General features: G+C 37.9%; 1 protein-coding gene across 1 annotated transcript in view; it reads right to left on the reverse strand.

The window, feature by feature from the left end:
• The window catches only part of CADPS2 (Ca++-dependent secretion activator 2), a 294,288-nt gene that overhangs the window by 209,876 nt on the left and 59,191 nt on the right, over positions 1–25,221 (reverse strand). The window contains exons 4-6 of the mRNA XM_014963349.1: positions 18,533–18,613; positions 16,395–16,631; positions 1,414–1,535 (exon numbers count right to left, since the gene is read on the reverse strand). Of these exons, the coding sequence (XP_014818835.1) occupies positions 1,414–1,535; positions 16,395–16,631; positions 18,533–18,613 (440 nt within the window). The remainder of the gene's footprint in view (positions 1–1,413; positions 1,536–16,394; positions 16,632–18,532; positions 18,614–25,221) is intronic.

Here is a 25,221-nt window from a genome sequence, read left to right on the forward strand (position 1 = left end):
GGTCCCTTCCGGCCTGGGCAATTCTATGATTCTATGCTTCTATGATTTAGGGAGATCTGAATACCCACACCAATGACAACAGGGATTAATTAAGCACTAAAACCCGAAGCTAACAAGTTCAAGGGTGAGGAGAGACACACCATCAAAGGAAACAGGAACCTTGACTAGGCAAAGGTTGGAGGTACTTGTTGCAGTGAACATTATAAGAGCAACTCTGTGTTTGAAGAGGAAGCACAGCTTGGAGTTGTGCCCTCCATGAGGGCATTCCCCGACTTATGACCTTGCTTCAATGCGTATATTTGTGTGTCTTCTACACTATTGTTGCTCTTAGAACTTCCTCACGTACTACATGCAAATGATAAAACTAAGCATACCCATGCCCTAGAGAAGGAACACTGCCAGGGACTGCGACAAGTGCATTTTACATCTTGTCCCACACGCTTAGAGTTCTGCAAAGCTGTCTGAATATGTTACTGGAGTAGGCTGCTGGCTGACTTTCCAAGGAAATTTGCTGAGAAAGTCCACCAAATTAGATCTTCTCTTCCTCCCAACACCAGAAAAAGCAGATAAAACTTAGTGCTTATAATTTTGCCTAACAAAAGTCTGTATTTGTGGTCTGAATGTAATAGAAACTATGATCTCAACCCCACTGAAGATGTTTTCTCAGATACTGTAACAACTACAATTTTTAAATTGTCTTTCACAAGGCACACTATGGTGCCAGTAAAACCCCAACGCGCTGTCTGGAAAGTTATCTACAAAAGGTTCCAAATGACATTTTAACAGAGAGAAAAGTATCTGAAGTCAGTGTGTAGGTCAAACAAATCAACGAAAAAACACATTTAATTTTCTTCCTCTCTGCCACTCTCACTGGTTCAGCTACAGATGGCATGATGTTATCCCCTTCCAAGTCAGTTTGCTGACTGTCTCCCTCAAAAATTAATTGAAAGAAGTGGATCCTATAATTTAAAATGAAATAGGCTCAGCAGGTGAGTAAGCTTTGTAAAGATTGATTACTGAGTATTGATTTTCCACCAATTGTACAAGTTACACTCCGCAAGGCCACCTGGACATTAACCTAGAATACACAAAATCACCTCGGGCTAACATCTAACGAGAGGTTTGTATTTTCAGAGGATGCGGGTGAGAACACAATGCTGCAGTCTCCAGCTCTTTTCCTCACACACACATTCAACGGCATTTATTTGGACAGCATTCACACTTTGGACTTACTTCACCATAAACAACTATTATTTGTATTTTTGTTTTTCAAAAAGAATTTAAAATAACTACCCAGGATAAAACTTCATACAACCTAGCGCCAACTTAATTGTAAAAACTGTAAAGATACTCAGGTTCTTCCATGATATGAAGGAAAGAGATGCTGGATGCAGTGACAGTAGAGTGGCTTACTGTGGCCTGGAAGCTTCTGCTTGGTCCGTCTGAAGCTTCTCACCTCCTTCCACTTCCATGGTGCAGTAGACGATTCGATTGGGAGCGACTGACCTTAAACCTTGCACCTCCATTATAACAATCTGAGGAAAAGAAAACAAATAGTTTCTCCTACAGAAAACATGACACAGCACAGCTACCGCGGTACTAAGCTTCAGGTAGGTGAAAAAAAAAAAGAAAAAGAAAAAATCTCCAAACACCACTCACTCAAATCTTCACAGAGAAGAGTTTTCATTTTGACCTTTTTTTCCCCACTTTGAACAACACAGAGTAGAAATTGAAATTTTGCTCTGTTTCTACTTGGACAACAACCAAAAACTCACTCCAACCACAGTTTAAATGCTAGTAGTTGAATTTGAGACTAAAGTCTGAGTGTAATTCTAAATGTTAACACATGAGGAAATGTATCTTTTAAGCAGTCATGTAAATAAGCATTTATAGAACGGAGAGGTTACTAAGTCAGGTTGTAAACAAGACGAGTGAGTGCACTGATCACATCTTGAGAGGTTAACCATGGTGCTGCGACACCGGAGGTCGCAGCCCTTGCATCTCTGAGGCGCTTTGGTGCTGTGCCGAGCAGGAGGCAGGCCAGAGCATCCCTATCAGCTGCTGAGTTTCTCCCCTGCTGCCTACACCCCTTTCCCTTCTCCCAGCTCCATACTCGCAGTCAGGTCCGGTGTGCATATGGGGGGAGAGGAAGAGAAAGGAAAAAAGCCCCTACCAGCTGCGTTCTGATAAATTTCCTCACCAGGGAAATTCTGAGCTTGGCAGATCACATAGTGTTTCAGCTCCTCTGAGCTACTCAGTTACAGCTTAGAAGAGCCAAATGCCATCCTACTTCAGCTGCTCTCCGCCTTTTATAAACCTTACGGTTTGTCACTGTGTGAAATTATTGGAATTTTTACACTTTAGATGTTTCTAATTCAGAGACGATTTGAGAAGAAAGTCACATTTCCCTGCTTGCTTTGGAAAAGCTGCTTTCCTTTCCAGCCCTATTTGGGTCTATGAGAAGAAACCAGGAAAAAATGTAGCTCATTTAATCAGGAGGGAAGCTGTCCTCAACTAACCTATACACGTAACCCAGTATTTGTTTGATTGTTTTAAAGGTGACAAAAGTAATGACCACTTTTGGTCTCAGTGGAGGCAACTGGTTTCTTAGGTCAGCAAGCAACTACGAAAGTACTTTGCTATTCAACCCTTTGCCTATTTCCCAATTCATTTCAATTGAAGTACGTTAAGCCAGACTTCACCCCTAGCTGTACAATCCCTTGGACTTTAAAACTTCCAGAATCTTAGTAATAGATAGATATCTTGTCAAATTGCTAGTTTGGTAATACTACAGTGAGATTACAGTCATTTACAATATTTTTACATTATGCATAAATTATCAACACTGCCTATTAAGCTTTATAAATAATAACAGCAATTGAGGCAGAATGACGTAATTATCTCTTCTATCTCATATTTTGTGGTTCAGGAATTCAAGTAGTTAAAGTGATCAACGATCACTGAATGACAGCACAAGTGATCCTCCTAGCTAATACTGCCTGTATGGTCTTTCCACTTTCCAAATATATGTCCTTGTTGAATGCAGACTTCATGTTTATTCATTATTATGTTGATACTTCTTTTCTTTGAGTTTCCAATTTAATTGCAGAGTACCTTTGTCTTTGCTAGCACTTCTGGATTCTAGCAGCGGAGAAATGTTGCATTTCATTAGGAAGGAAACTGTCACAAGCTGATTTACTAGCTCATTAGCTGATGAACAGCTTCCTAAGTATCGCTTGTCTATTTCTTAAGCTGTCCAACAGCTGGAGAACACAAATGATTAAGTCTTCTACTACTTTGATATTTTATTTATGTAATTTACAAATTTTTGCAAATAGGCTATTTGAGGAAATATCCAACTTGCAGAAATAGTCACTGTTGCTTCTAGCGACGTGCAGAGCAGCTTTTATCTTCAAAAGCAAGGTCCATTCCCACCAGAACATTATAAATGTTACATCTTTTGCTGTTCTATCTTAATAACGACTTGCAGCATGAACCCCCACCACTTTGCCCTTTGCAAAGAGATTTTCACCAACTTTTTTTTCTTGTACTAATGTTTAGACCTGTGTCATGGTTTCGGCTGGGATGGGGCTGACTTTCTCGCTGGCAGCTGGGTTAGTGCTGTGTTTTGGATTTGGGATGAGAATGGTGTTGACAGCACACTGGTGTTTTGGTTGTTGCTAAGCTCTCAAGGCCTTTTCTGTTCCTCACACCGCCCCGCCAGTGAGTAGGGTGGGGGGGCACAAAACGTTGGTAGGAGACACAGCTGGGAGAGCTGAGCCAAACTGACCAAAGGGATATTCCATGCCATGTGACGTCCTGCTCAGCGTATAAAGCTGGGGAAGAAGAGAGAAGCTGAGAAAGTTTGGAGTTATGGTGTTTTGTCTTCCCAAATAACCATTACACGTGATGGAGCCCTGCGTTCCTGGAGATGGCTGAACTCCTACCTGCCCTTGGGAAGCAGTGAATGAATTCCTTGTCTTGCTTTGCTTGTGTGCGTGGCTTTTGCTTTACCTATTAAACTCACCCACAAGGTTTTTTTCTCTCTTTTACTCTTCCAATTCTCTTCCCCATCCCAACTAGGAAGCGTGATTGAGCGACTGCGTGGGGCTTAGTTGCTGGCTGGTGTTAAACCATGACAACATGTTACAGATTTCCTGTTCATTCATGCTCCTGTGCAGCAGCCCTCAGTGGGGATTTTGCTGGTTACCCTGTAATCTAGCTGTCACATCCCAAAAGACATAAAATGTTTATGTGTTACTCAAGAAATGTGAAATTGTGCATTTATGACTTCACACTTTCCAGAAATAAAGTATTCTATCTGCAATGAAATCAGATTTTCTAATTTCCCATTTGCATCAAAAAAGAACAGATCTTCAATATTTCAGTCTAAATTAATATCGGTTCAGCTGTTTCCTTTTGCCCTTATATCCTCTGAGATTTAGCTTCTCAAGAGTAAGACACGCACGTGTCCAGCAAGAAACTTAACTTATATGATTAACACCATGTTTTAAATGAAAATTTGCCCTACTAAAAACTGCTACCTGTAGAGTAACATGTTCATTTTTTGCCATGCCCAGGATGAACTGTACATTACTAACTTCGCAGAACATGCACATGCTTTCTCTAATGAGCACTGGAAAAAAAACCCACAAACCCAAGTTCACTAGACCGAATAGCCTGCATTTCTGGTGTGAGACGGGAAGGGCTGTTAACAAAGCAAAACTGCACCAAATGTAACAGAAATTAAATCTACTGTAATTTTTCATTTCATGACTATTTCAATCTTTTACTGTGCTTTTCTCCCAAATATCTCAGAATTTTTTGTACATGCTTAATATTTCTCTCTAGAGGCACAGAGAAAACGTTTATTCTTCTTACATGTCTCACCAAGCAAACTTTCTTGAACACAGAAAACATCATCGAGAAACTTTTTCAGGTACTTTTTAGGTGCTTCAGAATTATTCTTTGCTATTGCTATTTATGGACCATTCCAGACTTGGTATTCCACTTGAGGCAGACAGAGCACACGTGATGGTGATGCGCTGGAATCAGCACAGGGATTATAAAACTACTTCATCATTTCATATACTTCACTATTAAGGCCTGCACTCCTGTTTTGCATGCTTGATGAACGAAGACATTTTGGCACACAGAATGATGGCTCTTACTACTCTTTGAAAGTTGATGTTGGGCTTTTACATTATTAGCTAGTAATATTAAAATTGCATACAGTGGGATGAGTAATTTCTCTGCTATACAAAGGATTTAAACTTTTTCATCTGTCCATTTTTGACATTTTTTCAATTCTTTGTGTATGTTGATGACACAGGAAAGAAATATTGATTTGAGTTTTCAATATTACATGAAAAAAGCAGATGCTCATTTCACTTAAGAAAAAGCATTGTTTAAAAAAAGAAACATTTTTTGTTTGTTTTAAACTATTTAACAACTTAAATCCTTATTCTGTAACATTATCTGTTGTCTTAAACAAACTAAAGCCATTTCAAGTGCGTAACACAAACGTGGCACCTCCTGACCAACAAATACACAATACACACTTGGGAAGTGTTTTGATTCTGTTATTATTGAAAGAGCAATCAGCATTACCTGATATGCACAGCTGCGGAATTGGACCTGAGCTATGATGCTGTCATCAGATATGTTTAAGTAATTAACAGTATTTGTGGTTTCCTCTTGAAGCCAGTTGAGCTCTATATGGATTAGGACCACATCCCTATAGACCAGATTTCCTGAATAATCTCAGTAAAAATCAGCTAGTTTAAATTTATAAAAGTCTGCTATGACCACCACTATTTTTTTTGTTGTTATTTATTCTTCAAATGCTTTCAGTGAGAAAACACAACTTGTCTGTAAAATTCTATGAATGAGTTCCTGATTATAACAGTGTTTCATTATTAAGTTCCTAAGTATACTTAGGTATTTAATGTACTGGAATTCATTTAAAGTTACATTTGTGTGGGATATTCAACTGCCCACATTACTGTGTGGACCCAAATGTATTTTAGTGCTGACAGAAGAAAATGCATCATATAGCTGTATTCTAACTCCTAATTAACAAAGAGACAAAGAAAAATTTAGTTCTTTAACATAAAATTTTAAAATTACCAAGGAAGGACTAATATTAAAGAAGTATCAAGACATAGATATACTAGGAATTTAAACTGTCAACAAGTTTTCTGTGAAATATGTGATTACCTCTAATGTGAAGGACAGGACCACATCAGACTTCGACAGTTGAACCTCGTTTTCATCTCCTATGTCCAAGAACGCAGAATTCTGTGATCGCTTCAACTTCTGCAGTTTAAATTCTGGCCCACCTTTAGACACTGGAAGACTTTCCAAATTTGCCATCAGCAAATTCACCGAAGACCGCAGCTCCTCTATGTACATGTTCTCCATTTCTCTTGTTACGAATTTGGGGAATTTTCTTTCCTTAGAAGGTATATTTTAAAAGTTAAGGAGGAAAAAAAACATCATCCCCCATTATACATCATCGTAATTTACTGATTTGCTCTCAGCCAAGAAATATATAATAAAAATAAAAGCGTTAATTCCAGTGTCTATCTATCTTCATATCTTTAAAACAGTAATGGGAAGACTAATCCCCTCTCGTAATACAGTTAATTTTGAGAAGAAGGAATGTAATTTGAATTGAGAATTCCATCATATTCCTCAAATACAGCAGACAACATATCTATTTGAACACATCAAAAATAACATAAGGGACATTTGTAAAAACAGAACCTCTTACCCACCCAGAATCATTTAACCATAAACCCAGGTGGAATATGTACACAGATATTTCTAAAACGTGTATTTGTGTATCAATGGACAATATACCTCTAATGTTACCTTCAAATATTTTATAAATTGACAAAATGAACTGTCTACTAATAGGGAAATGTGATTGCAACATACTGGAATATATCCTGGAACAAAGTCCACGGGGACTGATCACGCTGATGTACACATCACCCTTTAGGTTTGGATTCTGAGAGTGCTAAAATGGATTTTCAGGATGCATTTATCACGAGAAAAGACACTGGGTAGTCTCTTCACAGGATCACAGAAAAGTTTATCTTAGAAAAGCCTAGCACCAGGCTAGGATTTAGGTAGAAAACCCATTAGGTCATACACACTTTGATTTCAACTACTTTAAATTTGGTCACATGAAGAAAGATGGGCAAATATATGCACAAATTCCCCATTGATTTTATTCTGTCATAGATGAACATATTTCTAAAGTTCTTGCCTCCATTAATAAGGCTAAATTATCTTTTCTGCTAAAACAAACTTCTCATTTATAATTAACAACCTGTAAAATCAGCAAGTAATGTGTTATAGGAACCAGGAAGGAGACCTCAAAAGCAACTAAAAAGCTAAATGCAGAGATTTATCCTGAGCTGTGCTGATCTTTTGAGTCTGCAGTTTAATAATTCTCTCACAGGCAGGTAATCACTGAAAACCCTTTTCTTTACCAACAAAGAGGCTAGAATACATAATTCAGTATCAAAAAGCTTTTTACCTTGTTTTTGAGCTCTGAGAATAAAATTAATATTTCTCAGCATTTGATTGCTTAGGCTTAAATGATCTTAATAATTCTCAGAGCTGCTAGAATTAGGACTAGCTGCTAGAATTAGGCTCCTCACAAAAAATTCTGCATTTTAAGTACTTTAAAAGAACTGTATGTATGAAAACTCTGATTTCTGACTTGGATGTAGCATGTTAAGACATGGAGTTGCTTATTCTGTGCAAAACTGTGCAGTAGACACTGTGGCAACCATGAAAATTTTCAAGCAATGGTTCTGGTAGGAAAAAAAAAAGATTTTTTCTTTAAAAAATCTACTGATGTGCAGTGTATGCATATACATTAGAGATGGAATGAACAAACAGTTTAAATAATGCTCATAATTTTCACTTGCTTTAAAATTATTTTAAAAATTTTATGGGCAGCATTTGCTTTTTAGGAAGATTACACCTCCAAGTTGTTATTTATGAACTTCATAGACCTAAATTATAGTTTTTTCTTTTTAAAGAAACAAGCAAATTTTAACTGCTTTACAAGTAATATCATATTAATATAATATGCATTTTTCTGTGCACACACAGAGTATAGCACACATGCTTCCAATATACTTTAACTCTTGGAGCTAAAGGCAAGAAGGCCACAGAGGAAACATAGGATTATTGGACAACTTTGATCAGAGCTGCCAAGCTTTTATATTTTCAGATGATCTTCTGCTTCATTTTAGAATCAGAAACCAGAAACACACACTATGTATTGTCCCACTCACTATCTTACATGTTTTTGGTACATGAAAGCGACAACTTACTCTTGCCATTTGTTCTGCCAACTGCAGTCGCCCATCGAGTTCACGTCTGATCTGGGCTGCTTGCTCATCTCCGTTATCCAACTTGGACGCAGAACAAAAATTAAGTTAATGGTGAGAAACATGCACTATATTTCAACTTTATAGCAAGTAATGTAGTCAAAAACAAAACAGAAACTGCTCACATCAAGGCATATCCAATTTTTGAGCCTCCAGTATTTTTACCCCGAGGGAATAGTCATAGCTAAACATCTGACTTCAATCAGGGAAGTAAAGGGGAAGGACACATCTCTTCACCTCAACACAACAGCGGTGTTGATGGTGGTGGGGGTGCAGATGAAATGGGGCTTCTCCTCAATGCACTGACCTGCACGGCTGGTTAAGAGGAAGAAGTGGGAAACATCTGGAAAAGATCAGGCACAACTTGCCTTTTTACCTGAATAAATGCCAAACAAGGACAGAGTCCCCGTGGAGGGCTCTCTCTGTCCCTGGGGCGAACCACAGGCATGACAGGACATGCTGATACAACCCTGGTGCATTCAGTATGTGGCTAAGGTTTAAGGGTACCTCAATTACTCTTCACTGAAAATTGATTAGGGATGTAAACTCACATAAATTGGTTCTCTAATTAATCAACATCTTCAGCTAAAGAACACATAATTAGTTTGGTAACGATTGATTACATTGAACTAAGCTTTTTAAGTAAGACCACTATTCAGCGCATCAGGGCAAATACATTACAACATCTCCTTTGCAACGCTCCCCAGCTCATGAAAATTAAACATTTTTCTTTTCAAATTCCAATTTTTTTAAAAAAATATTTAAAAATACGCTATTCAGTGCTTACAGGTCAGTTACAGCATTGTGTGTAATGCAAATCTGCAAACCACATTTAGCTACAGAATGAAAAGTTTTCCACTGCTAGTACGGAAGCGATGACAGAAGATGCAATCTGTCACCTGTGCAATCTGGCGTCTCACAAGATCCTTGCAGGAGCTGATCCAGACTACCAGAAAGCAAGAGAAGAAAACCTGATGGTGCCCCTAAAAGAGGCTCAAATTTAAGCTAGAGAGCAGAAGATGGATCACAGCAGAAGGGTCCTCCTGCTAAGTATGCCTGTAAATCTTCTCCAAGTTTGACTGTGAGCATAAATGACACGAGCGTTCTTGATGAAAGCAAATATTTTAGGCTTTCAGAACACAACTGCAGTATTTCAAAGAAATTCCCAAATTTGTATTCTCCAATTTCTTAACACAGTAAGATGCTGCTTATTGAACTTGTCATCAATGATATTTCTAACTTCTATTTTCCTTTTTATCACAACCACATGATTTTTGCAATTATTTTGTTTAATCAGTACAAAATTCAGTCTAATATGAAAAACAGATTTTTTTTTCCTTTTTGGGTTAAGAGAAAGTCAACAGTATTTTAATAATATATCCCATGACAGCCAATTGTTTGAAAAGTATCTGCGTGAAGGTAATTTTGATGACTGAATTTTGATTTCTACAAAAAGGAGGGCATGGGAAAGCAGAACAAAGCTAAAACTTTTTCCTGTGTCAAGTCACAACTTAAATGACTGCCTCTATTATTAACTGATTTGTAGAGGCAAAAGCTTTTGTTTAAAGACTGATATTTAATTATTTTTCCACTTAGGAAACACTGCTTTACTTATAGAAAAGAGGCTAGGCAAGAATGACTGGTAGGTCATTCACAGCCGTCCTAATAAGAAGCGAAGTTGTTGATATTAGTATTGTTGCAGTATGCAAAATGAAGCGGGGACAATGAGAAAAAACAGTAACTTTGATATCACATTCCGTGCAAGGTCATTCTACTTGTTTTTATTCTAAATTCAACAAAATGCACGAAAACCAAGTTTGCAAGCAAAGCACTCAGCAATTATGAATGTGTAATCAATAACACATTATAGATCTACTGAATCTGAAGTGACATCAGCAGTAAGACTGAGTAGATTCTGAAAATGCAAGTGGCATTTGGAATTTGTGAGTTGTGTCCACTTTTTACATAGGGAAGACATTTGATACAACCCACTGGAAGGGTAGGATTCAGCCACAAAGGTTAACATTAAGTGTAGTGTATCCTTATCCCTAATTCCTTATTCATGGATCAACCCCGTACCGAAGACATCTGTGCAATACACAGTTATGACAACCATTGCAGTAATTTTCAAACTGTTAAACAAAAACCAGAAAAGCATATGACACTATGCACAGAAATTAATATAAATACGATATTGCAGAATAGCAACTCAGATTCTTCTCAGTATTGCAACTGAAATTTAGTTACAAAAGAATAACTAATTGGTAAATACTTAAAATTCAAGCAAAGGGGTTTTGTTGTTTGGGCTTTTTTGAAGGATAATTCATATTTACATAGCATCACATAATGCTTCCCACCTTTAAATACGAAGGCATGTTTTTTAAAAAAGTTATAGCCTTAGAGATTATTTTAAAAGAAGGTACATATAAATTCAATTTAATAAAAACATCGCAGCTTTCTGCAACGGCAGTATTATCTATACTATAGCTATAAATCACAGAATCACCCTGGTTGGAAGGGACCTCTGAGATCATCAAGTCCAACCTCAAAAAAAAAAAATCAACAAAAAACCTCCCAACAAACCATACACACACAAAAAAAAACCCCAACAACAAAACAAAAACAACAAAACAAAAACCACAACACCCCACCACATCACACCCACCCACAAACCAATAATCTTGGGCACTAGAGCATACCCTGAAGAGCCATGTCTACACTTTTCTTAAATACCTCCAGGGATGGTGACTCCACCACCTCCCTGGGCAGGCTGTTCCAGTGCCTGGCCACTCTCTCAGTAAAGTAATTCTTCCTAATATCTGATCTAAACCTCCCCTGCCGCAACTTTAGACCATTTCCTCTGGTCCTGTCATTATTCCCTTGGGAGAAGAGGCCAACACCCACCTCTCTACAACCTCCTTTCAGGTAGTTGTAGAGGGCAATGAGGTCCCCCTCAGCCTCCTCTTCTCCAAACTAAACATGCCCAGATATATCATAGCTATTTACTGACTGTACCAACACTAGGGATGCTTCTCATGTTGCTTAAACCTCACATAACCAATTAGTCAGTATTTTAGCAGCAGGGGACCTCACTACAGAAGGCTCTACAGACACTAGAGACATGTTTACAGTATAAAATACATTAGAAGTCCTGACCAAACAAACCAATGTTTCCCATATATGCCATACATCTGCCCCCCAAAACTTGCAAGACCTACAGAAAGACACTGACTCCCCTTTTGAGGGCTTGCTAATTCAGTAGGAAAATTCCCAACAGAGCAAGAGTATGAGTAAGACAGCTTTGACACTTGTGCCCTTTCTTTTTGCGAAGATGATTATTTGGATTTTAAAAGCTTCTTCAGAAAAATCAGTAGTTATGAATGACTATGCCTGGGTGAATAAGAAGACACTTTTACTTAAAAAAAAAGTGGTAGCTCATCAACTTTTTTTCCCAATGGTGTTACATAAAAACAGCTTTCCAAAAGAAAACTGCCACGGTTAGACATCAAGCTATTAATTCAAGAATGTTTTTATTCATTAATGTTTGAAGTTGCCTTTATTTTTTCTCACTCTGAAAAGGGCAACCGTTTTTATTACAAACTTCTGTATTAGTAGAGACAGAGTGGTAACGTCCTCAATGTGCAAGTTGCCAAACAATTCTTATTAGATGGTGTTTTCAGTTGCTTATGTAAGTGTTGACTTCTAAAAGACAGACTGAAGTTTTCTACTCCAAATTTCTGCTTTAACAACTTCAACCAAAACACTCCATTGCTTCTGAAGAGGCCGGGGAAGATGATACACTGCTTTATCCACAATAAGAAAAATGGTGACCATCTGGTCAAAGAGCTCTAGCACCATCTTGCTTTGAAGTAAGGATCTGAAATTTAGCAGAGCCCCATATGCGAAAATCAGCTGAACTCTGGCCAAGTTATGAATCTTTGAAAATGCTACAAACAGCCACTACCAGAGGCTAAATCAGATTCAGCTTTCAGACTCATCTTCAGGTCATGCTGCTCGCTTTCTTCAATATGCATGAGTCTGCACTCGACAGATTATTTGCTCACTTAAGAAAGACTGTAAGTTTATCAGAGTTAAAAATCACTACTTGGATCAATAGCATGATATTTTGCTTGACAAACTGTTGCTTAATTTGTGTTCCTAAACAGCACAGAACTGAAATACATCTGAATGAATTAATATTTACGTATTTTAAAAGGCTGGAAGAGACTGATTCCTATTTAAATAATAACTTTTAAAAAATATATATTACTTAAAAGGCTGTAAAATATTTGGGTATTTTAGTGCAAAAGAAAAACGGTACACTGGCAAAAAATCTGGTTAATGTGCAACAGCACTATGGTAAAAAAGGTACTAATACTACCAAGAGGTATTGCACTAAAGCCCAAGGTGCTCATTTGCATTCCTCTACATACAAAGTCAGTCAGATATCCTTTGCCTAAGAAACAAGACCAATTTGAGTATGGATGAGTACCCACCTGCTGCAAGTTACTGTTCTTTACATTCACAAGTGCTCAAACTAACGGATAGTTCCTCCAAGTGGCTATTTGATTAAGGTTCTATTCGTTTCTCTGTAGCTTTCTAATTCACAGTAACATCAACATGAAATTACCCCTACCTGCCCATAGCAATATACATTTCTCAATGTTTAATGACTATATTGACAGTTCACGTATCTTAAGACTTGCTCTTTTTTCTGCAACACAAAATCCAAAGTCTTTTCACCCCGTGTGACAGTAATAGCCATTTTTATTTTACAGCCACTTTTTGCCACACGTAACCGAGTCTGGGCCCTGCTGAGCTGACAGGTTATTTGTGGATGCCCACGTGAGGGCACCTGCAGGGTCCATCCCTGACTGCTGTCTGACAGCCAAGGCAAAAGCTGTCAACGTGGAGCAAAGGGCTTGGATTAAAATGTTGTGATTATATAATGCTCAAAAAAAATAATACACGGATTTCTGGACGTAACTAATGGCATCCAGCAGCAAGGCTGGAAGGGAAAGCAAATGCCAGAGAAGTCCTAGTGCTCAATTTTGGTTGTCAATCAGGCAAACAGCAAGCTGCAGACGCAAATACAGGTGTTTTTCAGACTGTTGTCCTTGTTACTCTTATCTCTGACTCCAAAAAAAAATATGGAGCTTTGCTTCAGACAGACCTGCCACCTCCAAGAGCCACAGGACTTGTTCCAGTTCTTCTCTTTACACAGGTGGGGTTGCTCTAAGGCAACAGGCTGGGAGGAGATGAAAGGTGTCTGCGCTTCTCAGTGGCATTACGGAGCCACAGCGCGCTGAAACAAACAGCCTGCAGAGATTCCCCAAGTTTCCCAGGCTTGTGAGCCAAGACTCGCTGGCAGCTGGGTTAGTGCTGTGTTTTGGATTTGGGATGAGAATGGTGTTGACAGCACACTGGTGTTTTGGTTGTTGCTAAGCTCTCAAGGCCTTTTCTGTTCCTCACACCGCCCCGCCAGTGAGTAGGGTGGGGGGGCACAAAACGTTGGTAGGAGACACAGCTGGGAGAGCTGAGCCAAACTGACCAAAGGGATATTCCATGCCATGTGACGTCCTGCTCAGCGTATAAAGCTGGGGAAGAAGAGAGAAGCTGAGAAAGTTTGGAGTTATGGTGTTTTGTCTTCCCAAATAACCATTACACGTGATGGAGCCCTGCGTTCCTGGAGATGGCTGAACTCCTACCTGCCCTTGGGAAGCAGTGAATGAATTCCTTGTCTTGCTTTGCTTGTGTGCGTGGCTTTTGCTTTACCTATTAAACTCACCCACAAGGTTTTTTTCTCTCTTTTACTCTTCCAATTCTCTTCCCCATCCCAACTAGGAAGCGTGATTGAGCGACTGCGTGGGGCTTAGTTGCTGGCTGGTGTTAAACCATGACAACATGTTACAGATTTCCTGTTCATTCATGCTCCTGTGCAGCAGCCCTCAGTGGGGATTTTGCTGGTTACCCTGTAATCTAGCTGTCACATCCCAAAAGACATAAAATGTTTATGTGTTACTCAAGAAATGTGAAATTGTGCATTTATGACTTCACACTTTCCAGAAATAAAGTATTCTATCTGCAATGAAATCAGATTTTCTAATTTCCCATTTGCATCAAAAAAGAACAGATCTTCAATATTTCAGTCTAAATTAATATCGGTTCAGCTGTTTCCTTTTGCCCTTATATCCTCTGAGATTTAGCTTCTCAAGAGTAAGACACGCACGTGTCCAGCAAGAAACTTAACTTATATGATTAACACCATGTTTTAAATGAAAATTTGCCCTACTAAAAACTGCTACCTGTAGAGTAACATGTTCATTTTTTGCCATGCCCAGGATGAACTGTACATTACTAACTTCGCAGAACATGCACATGCTTTCTCTAATGAGCACTGGAAAAAAAACCCACAAACCCAAGTTCACTAGACCGAATAGCCTGCATTTCTGGTGTGAGACGGGAAGGGCTGTTAACAAAGCAAAACTGCACCAAATGTAACAGAAATTAAATCTACTGTAATTTTTCATTTCATGACTATTTCAATCTTTTACTGTGCTTTTCTCCCAAATATCTCAGAATTTTTTGTACATGCTTAATATTTCTCTCTAGAGGCACAGAGAAAACGTTTATTCTTCTTACATGTCTCACCAAGCAAACTTTCTTGAACACAGAAAACATCATCGAGAAACTTTTTCAGGTACTTTTTAGGTGCTTCAGAATTATTCTTTGCTATTGCTATTTATGGACCATTCCAGACTTGGTATTCCACTTGAGGCAGACAGAGCACACGTGATGGTGATGCGCTGGAATCAGCACAGGGATTATAAAACTACTTCATCATTTCATATACTTCACTATTAAGGCCTGCACTCCTGTTTTGCATGCTTGATGAACGAAGACATTTTGGCACACAGAATGATGGCTCTTACTACTCTTTGAAAGTTGATGTTGGGCTTTTACATTATTAGCTAGTAATATTAAAATTGCATACAGTGGGATGAGTAATTTCTCTGCTATACAAAGGATTTAAACTTTTTCATCTGTCCATTTTTGACATTTTTTCAATTCTTTGTGTATGTTGATGACACAGGAAAGAAATATTGATTTGAGTTTTCAATATTACATGAAAAAAGCAGATGCTCATTTCACTTAAGAAAAAGCATTGTTTAAAAAAAGAAACATTTTTTGTTTGTTTTAAACTATTTAACAACTTAAATCCTTATTCTGTAACATTATCTGTTGTCTTAAACAAACTAAAGCCATTTCAAGTGCGTAACACAAACGTGGCACCTCCTGACCAACAAATACACAATACACACTTGGGAAGTGTTTTGATTCTGTTATTATTGAAAGAGCAATCAGCATTACCTGATATGCACAGCTGCGGAATTGGACCTGAGCTATGATGCTGTCATCAGATATGTTTAAGTAATTAACAGTATTTGTGGTTTCCTCTTGAAGCCAGTTGAGCTCTATATGGATTAGGACCACATCCCTATAGACCAGATTTCCTGAATAATCTCAGTAAAAATCAGCTAGTTTAAATTTATAAAAGTCTGCTATGACCACCACTATTTTTTTTGTTGTTATTTATTCTTCAAATGCTTTCAGTGAGAAAACACAACTTGTCTGTAAAATTCTATGAATGAGTTCCTGATTATAACAGTGTTTCATTATTAAGTTCCTAAGTATACTTAGGTATTTAATGTACTGGAATTCATTTAAAGTTACATTTGTGTGGGATATTCAACTGCCCACATTACTGTGTGGACCCAAATGTATTTTAGTGCTGACAGAAGAAAATGCATCATATAGCTGTATTCTAACTCCTAATTAACAAAGAGACAAAGAAAAATTTAGTTCTTTAACATAAAATTTTAAAATTACCAAGGAAGGACTAATATTAAAGAAGTATCAAGACATAGATATACTAGGAATTTAAACTGTCAACAAGTTTTCTGTGAAATATGTGATTACCTCTAATGTGAAGGACAGGACCACATCAGACTTCGACAGTTGAACCTCGTTTTCATCTCCTATGTCCAAGAACGCAGAATTCTGTGATCGCTTCAACTTCTGCAGTTTAAATTCTGGCCCACCTTTAGACACTGGAAGACTTTCCAAATTTGCCATCAGCAAATTCACCGAAGACCGCAGCTCCTCTATGTACATGTTCTCCATTTCTCTTGTTACGAATTTGGGGAATTTTCTTTCCTTAGAAGGTATATTTTAAAAGTTAAGGAGGAAAAAAAACATCATCCCCCATTATACATCATCGTAATTTACTGATTTGCTCTCAGCCAAGAAATATATAATAAAAATAAAAGCGTTAATTCCAGTGTCTATCTATCTTCATATCTTTAAAACAGTAATGGGAAGACTAATCCCCTCTCGTAATACAGTTAATTTTGAGAAGAAGGAATGTAATTTGAATTGAGAATTCCATCATATTCCTCAAATACAGCAGACAACATATCTATTTGAACACATCAAAAATAACATAAGGGACATTTGTAAAAACAGAACCTCTTACCCACCCAGAATCATTTAACCATAAACCCAGGTGGAATATGTACACAGATATTTCTAAAACGTGTATTTGTGTATCAATGGACAATATACCTCTAATGTTACCTTCAAATATTTTATAAATTGACAAAATGAACTGTCTACTAATAGGGAAATGTGATTGCAACATACTGGAATATATCCTGGAACAAAGTCCACGGGGACTGATCACGCTGATGTACACATCACCCTTTAGGTTTGGATTCTGAGAGTGCTAAAATGGATTTTCAGGATGCATTTATCACGAGAAAAGACACTGGGTAGTCTCTTCACAGGATCACAGAAAAGTTTATCTTAGAAAAGCCTAGCACCAGGCTAGGATTTAGGTAGAAAACCCATTAGGTCATACACACTTTGATTTCAACTACTTTAAATTTGGTCACATGAAGAAAGATGGGCAAATATATGCACAAATTCCCCATTGATTTTATTCTGTCATAGATGAACATATTTCTAAAGTTCTTGCCTCCATTAATAAGGCTAAATTATCTTTTCTGCTAAAACAAACTTCTCATTTATAATTAACAACCTGTAAAATCAGCAAGTAATGTGTTATAGGAACCAGGAAGGAGACCTCAAAAGCAACTAAAAAGCTAAATGCAGAGATTTATCCTGAGCTGTGCTGATCTTTTGAGTCTGCAGTTTAATAATTCTCTCACAGGCAGGTAATCACTGAAAACCCTTTTCTTTACCAACAAAGAGGCTAGAATACATAATTCAGTATCAAAAAGCTTTTTACCTTGTTTTTGAGCTCTGAGAATAAAATTAATATTTCTCAGCATTTGATTGCTTAGGCTTAAATGATCTTAATAATTCTCAGAGCTGCTAGAATTAGGACTAGCTGCTAGAATTAGGCTCCTCACAAAAAATTCTGCATTTTAAGTACTTTAAAAGAACTGTATGTATGAAAACTCTGATTTCTGACTTGGATGTAGCATGTTAAGACATGGAGTTGCTTATTCTGTGCAAAACTGTGCAGTAGACACTGTGGCAACCATGAAAATTTTCAAGCAATGGTTCTGGTAGGAAAAAAAAAAGATTTTTTCTTTAAAAAATCTACTGATGTGCAGTGTATGCATATACATTAGAGATGGAATGAACAAACAGTTTAAATAATGCTCATAATTTTCACTTGCTTTAAAATTATTTTAAAAATTTTATGGGCAGCATTTGCTTTTTAGGAAGATTACACCTCCAAGTTGTTATTTATGAACTTCATAGACCTAAATTATAGTTTTTTCTTTTTAAAGAAACAAGCAAATTTTAACTGCTTTACAAGTAATATCATATTAATATAATATGCATTTTTCTGTGCACACACAGAGTATAGCACACATGCTTCCAATATACTTTAACTCTTGGAGCTAAAGGCAAGAAGGCCACAGAGGAAACATAGGATTATTGGACAACTTTGATCAGAGCTGCCAAGCTTTTATATTTTCAGATGATCTTCTGCTTCATTTTAGAATCAGAAACCAGAAACACACACTATGTATTGTCCCACTCACTATCTTACATGTTTTTGGTACATGAAAGCGACAACTTACTCTTGCCATTTGTTCTGCCAACTGCAGTCGCCCATCGAGTTCACGTCTGATCTGGGCTGCTTGCTCATCTCCGTTATCCAACTTGGACGCAGAACAAAAATTAAGTTAATGGTGAGAAACATGCACTATATTTCAACTTTATAGCAAGTAATGTAGTCAAAAACAAAACAGAAACTGCTCACATCAAGGCATATCCAATTTTTGAGCCTCCAGTATTTTTACCCCGAGGGAATAGTCATAGCTAAACATCTGACTTCAATCAGGGAAGTAAAGGGGAAGGACACATCTCTTCACCTCAACACAACAGCGGTGTTGATGGTGGTGGGGGTGCAGATGAAATGGGGCTTCTCCTCAATGCACTGACCTGCACGGCTGGTTAAGAGGAAGAAGTGGGAAACATCTGGAAAAGATCAGGCACAACTTGCCTTTTTACCTGAATAAATGCCAAACAAGGACAGAGTCCCCGTGGAGGGCTCTCTCTGTCCCTGGGGCGAACCACAGGCATGACAGGACATGCTGATACAACCCTGGTGCATTCAGTATGTGGCTAAGGTTTAAGGGTACCTCAATTACTCTTCACTGAAAATTGATTAGGGATGTAAACTCACATAAATTGGTTCTCTAATTAATCAACATCTTCAGCTAAAGAACACATAATTAGTTTGGTAACGATTGATTACATTGAACTAAGCTTTTTAAGTAAGACCACTATTCAGCGCATCAGGGCAAATACATTACAACATCTCCTTTGCAACGCTCCCCAGCTCATGAAAATTAAACATTTTTCTTTTCAAATTCCAATTTTTTTAAAAAAATATTTAAAAATACGCTATTCAGTGCTTACAGGTCAGTTACAGCATTGTGTGTAATGCAAATCTGCAAACCACATTTAGCTACAGAATGAAAAGTTTTCCACTGCTAGTACGGAAGCGATGACAGAAGATGCAATCTGTCACCTGTGCAATCTGGCGTCTCACAAGATCCTTGCAGGAGCTGATCCAGACTACCAGAAAGCAAGAGAAGAAAACCTGATGGTGCCCCTAAAAGAGGCTCAAATTTAAGCTAGAGAGCAGAAGATGGATCACAGCAGAAGGGTCCTCCTGCTAAGTATGCCTGTAAATCTTCTCCAAGTTTGACTGTGAGCATAAATGACACGAGCGTTCTTGATGAAAGCAAATATTTTAGGCTTTCAGAACACAACTGCAGTATTTCAAAGAAATTCCCAAATTTGTATTCTCCAATTTCTTAACACAGTAAGATGCTGCTTATTGAACTTGTCATCAATGATATTTCTAACTTCTATTTTCCTTTTTATCACAACCACATGATTTTTGCAATTATTTTGTTTAATCAGTACAAAATTCAGTCTAATATGAAAAACAGATTTTTTTTTCCTTTTTGGGTTAAGAGAAAGTCAACAGTATTTTAATAATATATCCCATGACAGCCAATTGTTTGAAAAGTATCTGCGTGAAGGTAATTTTGATGACTGAATTTTGATTTCTACAAAAAGGAGGGCATGGGAAAGCAGAACAAAGCTAAAACTTTTTCCTGTGTCAAGTCACAACTTAAATGACTGCCTCTATTATTAACTGATTTGTAGAGGCAAAAGCTTTTGTTTAAAGACTGATATTTAATTATTTTTCCACTTAGGAAACACTGCTTTACTTATAGAAAAGAGGCTAGGCAAGAATGACTGGTAGGTCATTCACAGCCGTCCTAATAAGAAGCGAAGTTGTTGATATTAGTATTGTTGCAGTATGCAAAATGAAGCGGGGACAATGAGAAAAAACAGTAACTTTGATATCACATTCCGTGCAAGGTCATTCTACTTGTTTTTATTCTAAATTCAACAAAATGCACGAAAACCAAGTTTGCAAGCAAAGCACTCAGCAATTATGAATGTGTAATCAATAACACATTATAGATCTACTGAATCTGAAGTGACATCAGCAGTAAGACTGAGTAGATTCTGAAAATGCAAGTGGCATTTGGAATTTGTGAGTTGTGTCCACTTTTTACATAGGGAAGACATTTGATACAACCCACTGGAAGGGTAGGATTCAGCCACAAAGGTTAACATTAAGTGTAGTGTATCCTTATCCCTAATTCCTTATTCATGGATCAACCCCGTACCGAAGACATCTGTGCAATACACAGTTATGACAACCATTGCAGTAATTTTCAAACTGTTAAACAAAAACCAGAAAAGCATATGACACTATGCACAGAAATTAATATAAATACGATATTGCAGAATAGCAACTCAGATTCTTCTCAGTATTGCAACTGAAATTTAGTTACAAAAGAATAACTAATTGGTAAATACTTAAAATTCAAGCAAAGGGGTTTTGTTGTTTGGGCTTTTTTGAAGGATAATTCATATTTACATAGCATCACATAATGCTTCCCACCTTTAAATACGAAGGCATGTTTTTTAAAAAAGTTATAGCCTTAGAGATTATTTTAAAAGAAGGTACATATAAATTCAATTTAATAAAAACATCGCAGCTTTCTGCAACGGCAGTATTATCTATACTATAGCTATAAATCACAGAATCACCCTGGTTGGAAGGGACCTCTGAGATCATCAAGTCCAACCTCAAAAAAAAAAAATCAACAAAAAACCTCCCAACAAACCATACACACACAAAAAAAAACCCCAACAACAAAACAAAAACAACAAAACAAAAACCACAACACCCCACCACATCACACCCACCCACAAACCAATAATCTTGGGCACTAGAGCATACCCTGAAGAGCCATGTCTACACTTTTCTTAAATACCTCCAGGGATGGTGACTCCACCACCTCCCTGGGCAGGCTGTTCCAGTGCCTGGCCACTCTCTCAGTAAAGTAATTCTTCCTAATATCTGATCTAAACCTCCCCTGCCGCAACTTTAGACCATTTCCTCTGGTCCTGTCATTATTCCCTTGGGAGAAGAGGCCAACACCCACCTCTCTACAACCTCCTTTCAGGTAGTTGTAGAGGGCAATGAGGTCCCCCTCAGCCTCCTCTTCTCCAAACTAAACATGCCCAGATATATCATAGCTATTTACTGACTGTACCAACACTAGGGATGCTTCTCATGTTGCTTAAACCTCACATAACCAATTAGTCAGTATTTTAGCAGCAGGGGACCTCACTACAGAAGGCTCTACAGACACTAGAGACATGTTTACAGTATAAAATACATTAGAAGTCCTGACCAAACAAACCAATGTTTCCCATATATGCCATACATCTGCCCCCCAAAACTTGCAAGACCTACAGAAAGACACTGACTCCCCTTTTGAGGGCTTGCTAATTCAGTAGGAAAATTCCCAACAGAGCAAGAGTATGAGTAAGACAGCTTTGACACTTGTGCCCTTTCTTTTTGCGAAGATGATTATTTGGATTTTAAAAGCTTCTTCAGAAAAATCAGTAGTTATGAATGACTATGCCTGGGTGAATAAGAAGACACTTTTACTTAAAAAAAAAGTGGTAGCTCATCAACTTTTTTTCCCAATGGTGTTACATAAAAACAGCTTTCCAAAAGAAAACTGCCACGGTTAGACATCAAGCTATTAATTCAAGAATGTTTTTATTCATTAATGTTTGAAGTTGCCTTTATTTTTTCTCACTCTGAAAAGGGCAACCGTTTTTATTACAAACTTCTGTATTAGTAGAGACAGAGTGGTAACGTCCTCAATGTGCAAGTTGCCAAACAATTCTTATTAGATGGTGTTTTCAGTTGCTTATGTAAGTGTTGACTTCTAAAAGACAGACTGAAGTTTTCTACTCCAAATTTCTGCTTTAACAACTTCAACCAAAACACTCCATTGCTTCTGAAGAGGCCGGGGAAGATGATACACTGCTTTATCCACAATAAGAAAAATGGTGACCATCTGGTCAAAGAGCTCTAGCACCATCTTGCTTTGAAGTAAGGATCTGAAATTTAGCAGAGCCCCATATGCGAAAATCAGCTGAACTCTGGCCAAGTTATGAATCTTTGAAAATGCTACAAACAGCCACTACCAGAGGCTAAATCAGATTCAGCTTTCAGACTCATCTTCAGGTCATGCTGCTCGCTTTCTTCAATATGCATGAGTCTGCACTCGACAGATTATTTGCTCACTTAAGAAAGACTGTAAGTTTATCAGAGTTAAAAATCACTACTTGGATCAATAGCATGATATTTTGCTTGACAAACTGTTGCTTAATTTGTGTTCCTAAACAGCACAGAACTGAAATACATCTGAATGAATTAATATTTACGTATTTTAAAAGGCTGGAAGAGACTGATTCCTATTTAAATAATAACTTTTTAAAAATATATATTACTTAAAAGGCTGTAAAATATTTGGGTATTTTAGTGCAAAAGAAAAACGGTACACTGGCAAAAAATCTGGTTAATGTGCAACGGCACTATGGTAAAAAAGGTACTAATACTACCAAGAGGTATTGCACTAAAGCCCAAGGTGCTCATTTGCATTCCTCTACATACAAAGTCAGTCAGATATCCTTTGCCTAAGAAACAAGACCAATTTGAGTATGGATGAGTACCCACCTGCTGCAAGTTACTGTTCTTTACATTCACAAGTGCTCAAACTAACGGATAGTTCCTCCAAGTGGCTATTTGATTAAGGTTCTATTCGTTTCTCTGTAGCTTTCTAATTCACAGTAACATCAACATGAAATTACCCCTACCTGCCCATAGCAATATACATTTCTCAATGTTTAATGACTATATTGACAGTTCACGTATCTTAAGACTTGCTCTTTTTTCTGCAACACAAAATCCAAAGTCTTTTCACCCCGTGTGACAGTAATAGCCATTTTTATTTTACAGCCACTTTTTGCCACACGTAACCGAGTCTGGGCCCTGCTGAGCTGACAGGTTATTTGTGGATGCCCACGTGAGGGCACCTGCAGGGTCCATCCCTGACTGCTGTCTGACAGCCAAGGCAAAAGCTGTCAACGTGGAGCAAAGGGCTTGGATTAAAATGTTGTGATTATATAATGCTCAAAAAAAATAATACACGGATTTCTGGACGTAACTAATGGCATCCAGCAGCAAGGCTGGAAGGGAAAGCAAATGCCAGAGAAGTCCTAGTGCTCAATTTTGGTTGTCAATCAGGCAAACAGCAAGCTGCAGACGCAAATACAGGTGTTTTTCAGACTGTTGTCCTTGTTACTCTTATCTCTGACTCCAAAAAAAAATATGGAGCTTTGCTTCAGACAGACCTGCCACCTCCAAGAGCCACAGGACTTGTTCCAGTTCTTCTCTTTACACAGGTGGGGTTGCTCTAAGGCAACAGGCTGGGAGGAGATGAAAGGTGTCTGCGCTTCTCAGTGGCATTACGGAGCCACAGCGCGCTGAAACAAACAGCCTGCAGAGATTCCCCAAGTTTCCCAGGCTTGTGAGCCAAGATTAGCAGCTACGAAGTATCTAAAAGTGGGAGGACGAACAACTTCCAAATCAGGCCAGAAACAGAGCGCCCAACTCCCGTCCTCCACAGAAGACAATTTTGGACATGAATTCCCCAGGACTTAACTTCTGAAGAACAAAGTCGTTACAGAATTAAATTGCTTCCTCTTCCTATAGAAGGAAAAAAAATATATTTAAGGGCTGGACATGTGAAGCTGTCTAAATGGCTTCTACTGGACCTTTTCATAAACCTTCTGCCTCCTGTTTCACAGCAAGAAAGACACAACTGTAAGAGGAAAGAAAATTTAGTTACTCCTCTATTTCAGAGGAGGTCATGCTGTTCAGCTTCAGATTTAAAACATGTTCTCCTCCTTGCATATATAGTGGATCTCTGAGGTCCCTTCCAACCACTACAATTCTGTGATTCTGTGATTCTGTGATTAATTCAGATTCATAAAAAAGATTAATAAAATGGTATTTAAAAACTCTCATGTTCTCTGCACCCTGCAAAAGCCCTATCATGTGCCACGCAAATGGCTGTGCTGGCAACTGACCCTGCCTGGGTGAAGGTGAAATCCTGTGGATTTTCCACACAGCTCTGCAAAAGATAAACTTAAAAAACTCAGTTCCTAAATCTGCCTCTCTCCTCTTCCCAACTCACGCCTTTTCCCAGTCCACACAAATAAACAACAAAAAATGCTAGATTGGGCAAATAATCTCAGAGATGGGCAAATACATTTTGCTTCTATGTTGCAGATGCTCTAACTGAAACGCCTGTGGAAGAATGTCAAAGAGAGAAAAATCTGTTAATTGTTAAAATAAAGGGGAGAAAAAAGCACCTCTTTTTGAAATTTCTTCTCTTGTGGAATACCAGTATACCTATTTTCAGCTAATTCTAAGTCAAAAGACAAACTTAGCAACCACTGAAAACACTTTCAGTCTGTCTGCAGCAAGTAGACTTTCAAAAGCTTACAGTCCCAAAGCCCCTATGAGGTGTTCCAACAACTTCTCACATGGCACCATCAATCTCACAGCCTTCTCTTATGGATTTTGCTCTAATAGAGACAATTGGCAAGCTGATCACTCAGTTTTCCTGCAGCACTGTGCCAGCAAAAAGCTCAAATATCAGTTTGAATTAATATGTTTTAATGCATATTCCTACTGACTACTACAGAATTATTTTTGGGGGGGGGGGGGGGGGGTTTTTTGGTTGTTTTTTTTTTTTTTTTGTCAAATAATCCCACAGCATACAAAAAGTTCTTTCTTGTTTCTTGG

The sequence above is a fragment of the Calidris pugnax genome, unplaced genomic scaffold (assembly GCF_001431845.1).
Source record: "Calidris pugnax isolate Ruff unplaced genomic scaffold, ASM143184v1 scaffold44, whole genome shotgun sequence".
Taxonomy (NCBI): Eukaryota; Metazoa; Chordata; class Aves; order Charadriiformes; family Scolopacidae; genus Calidris; species Calidris pugnax.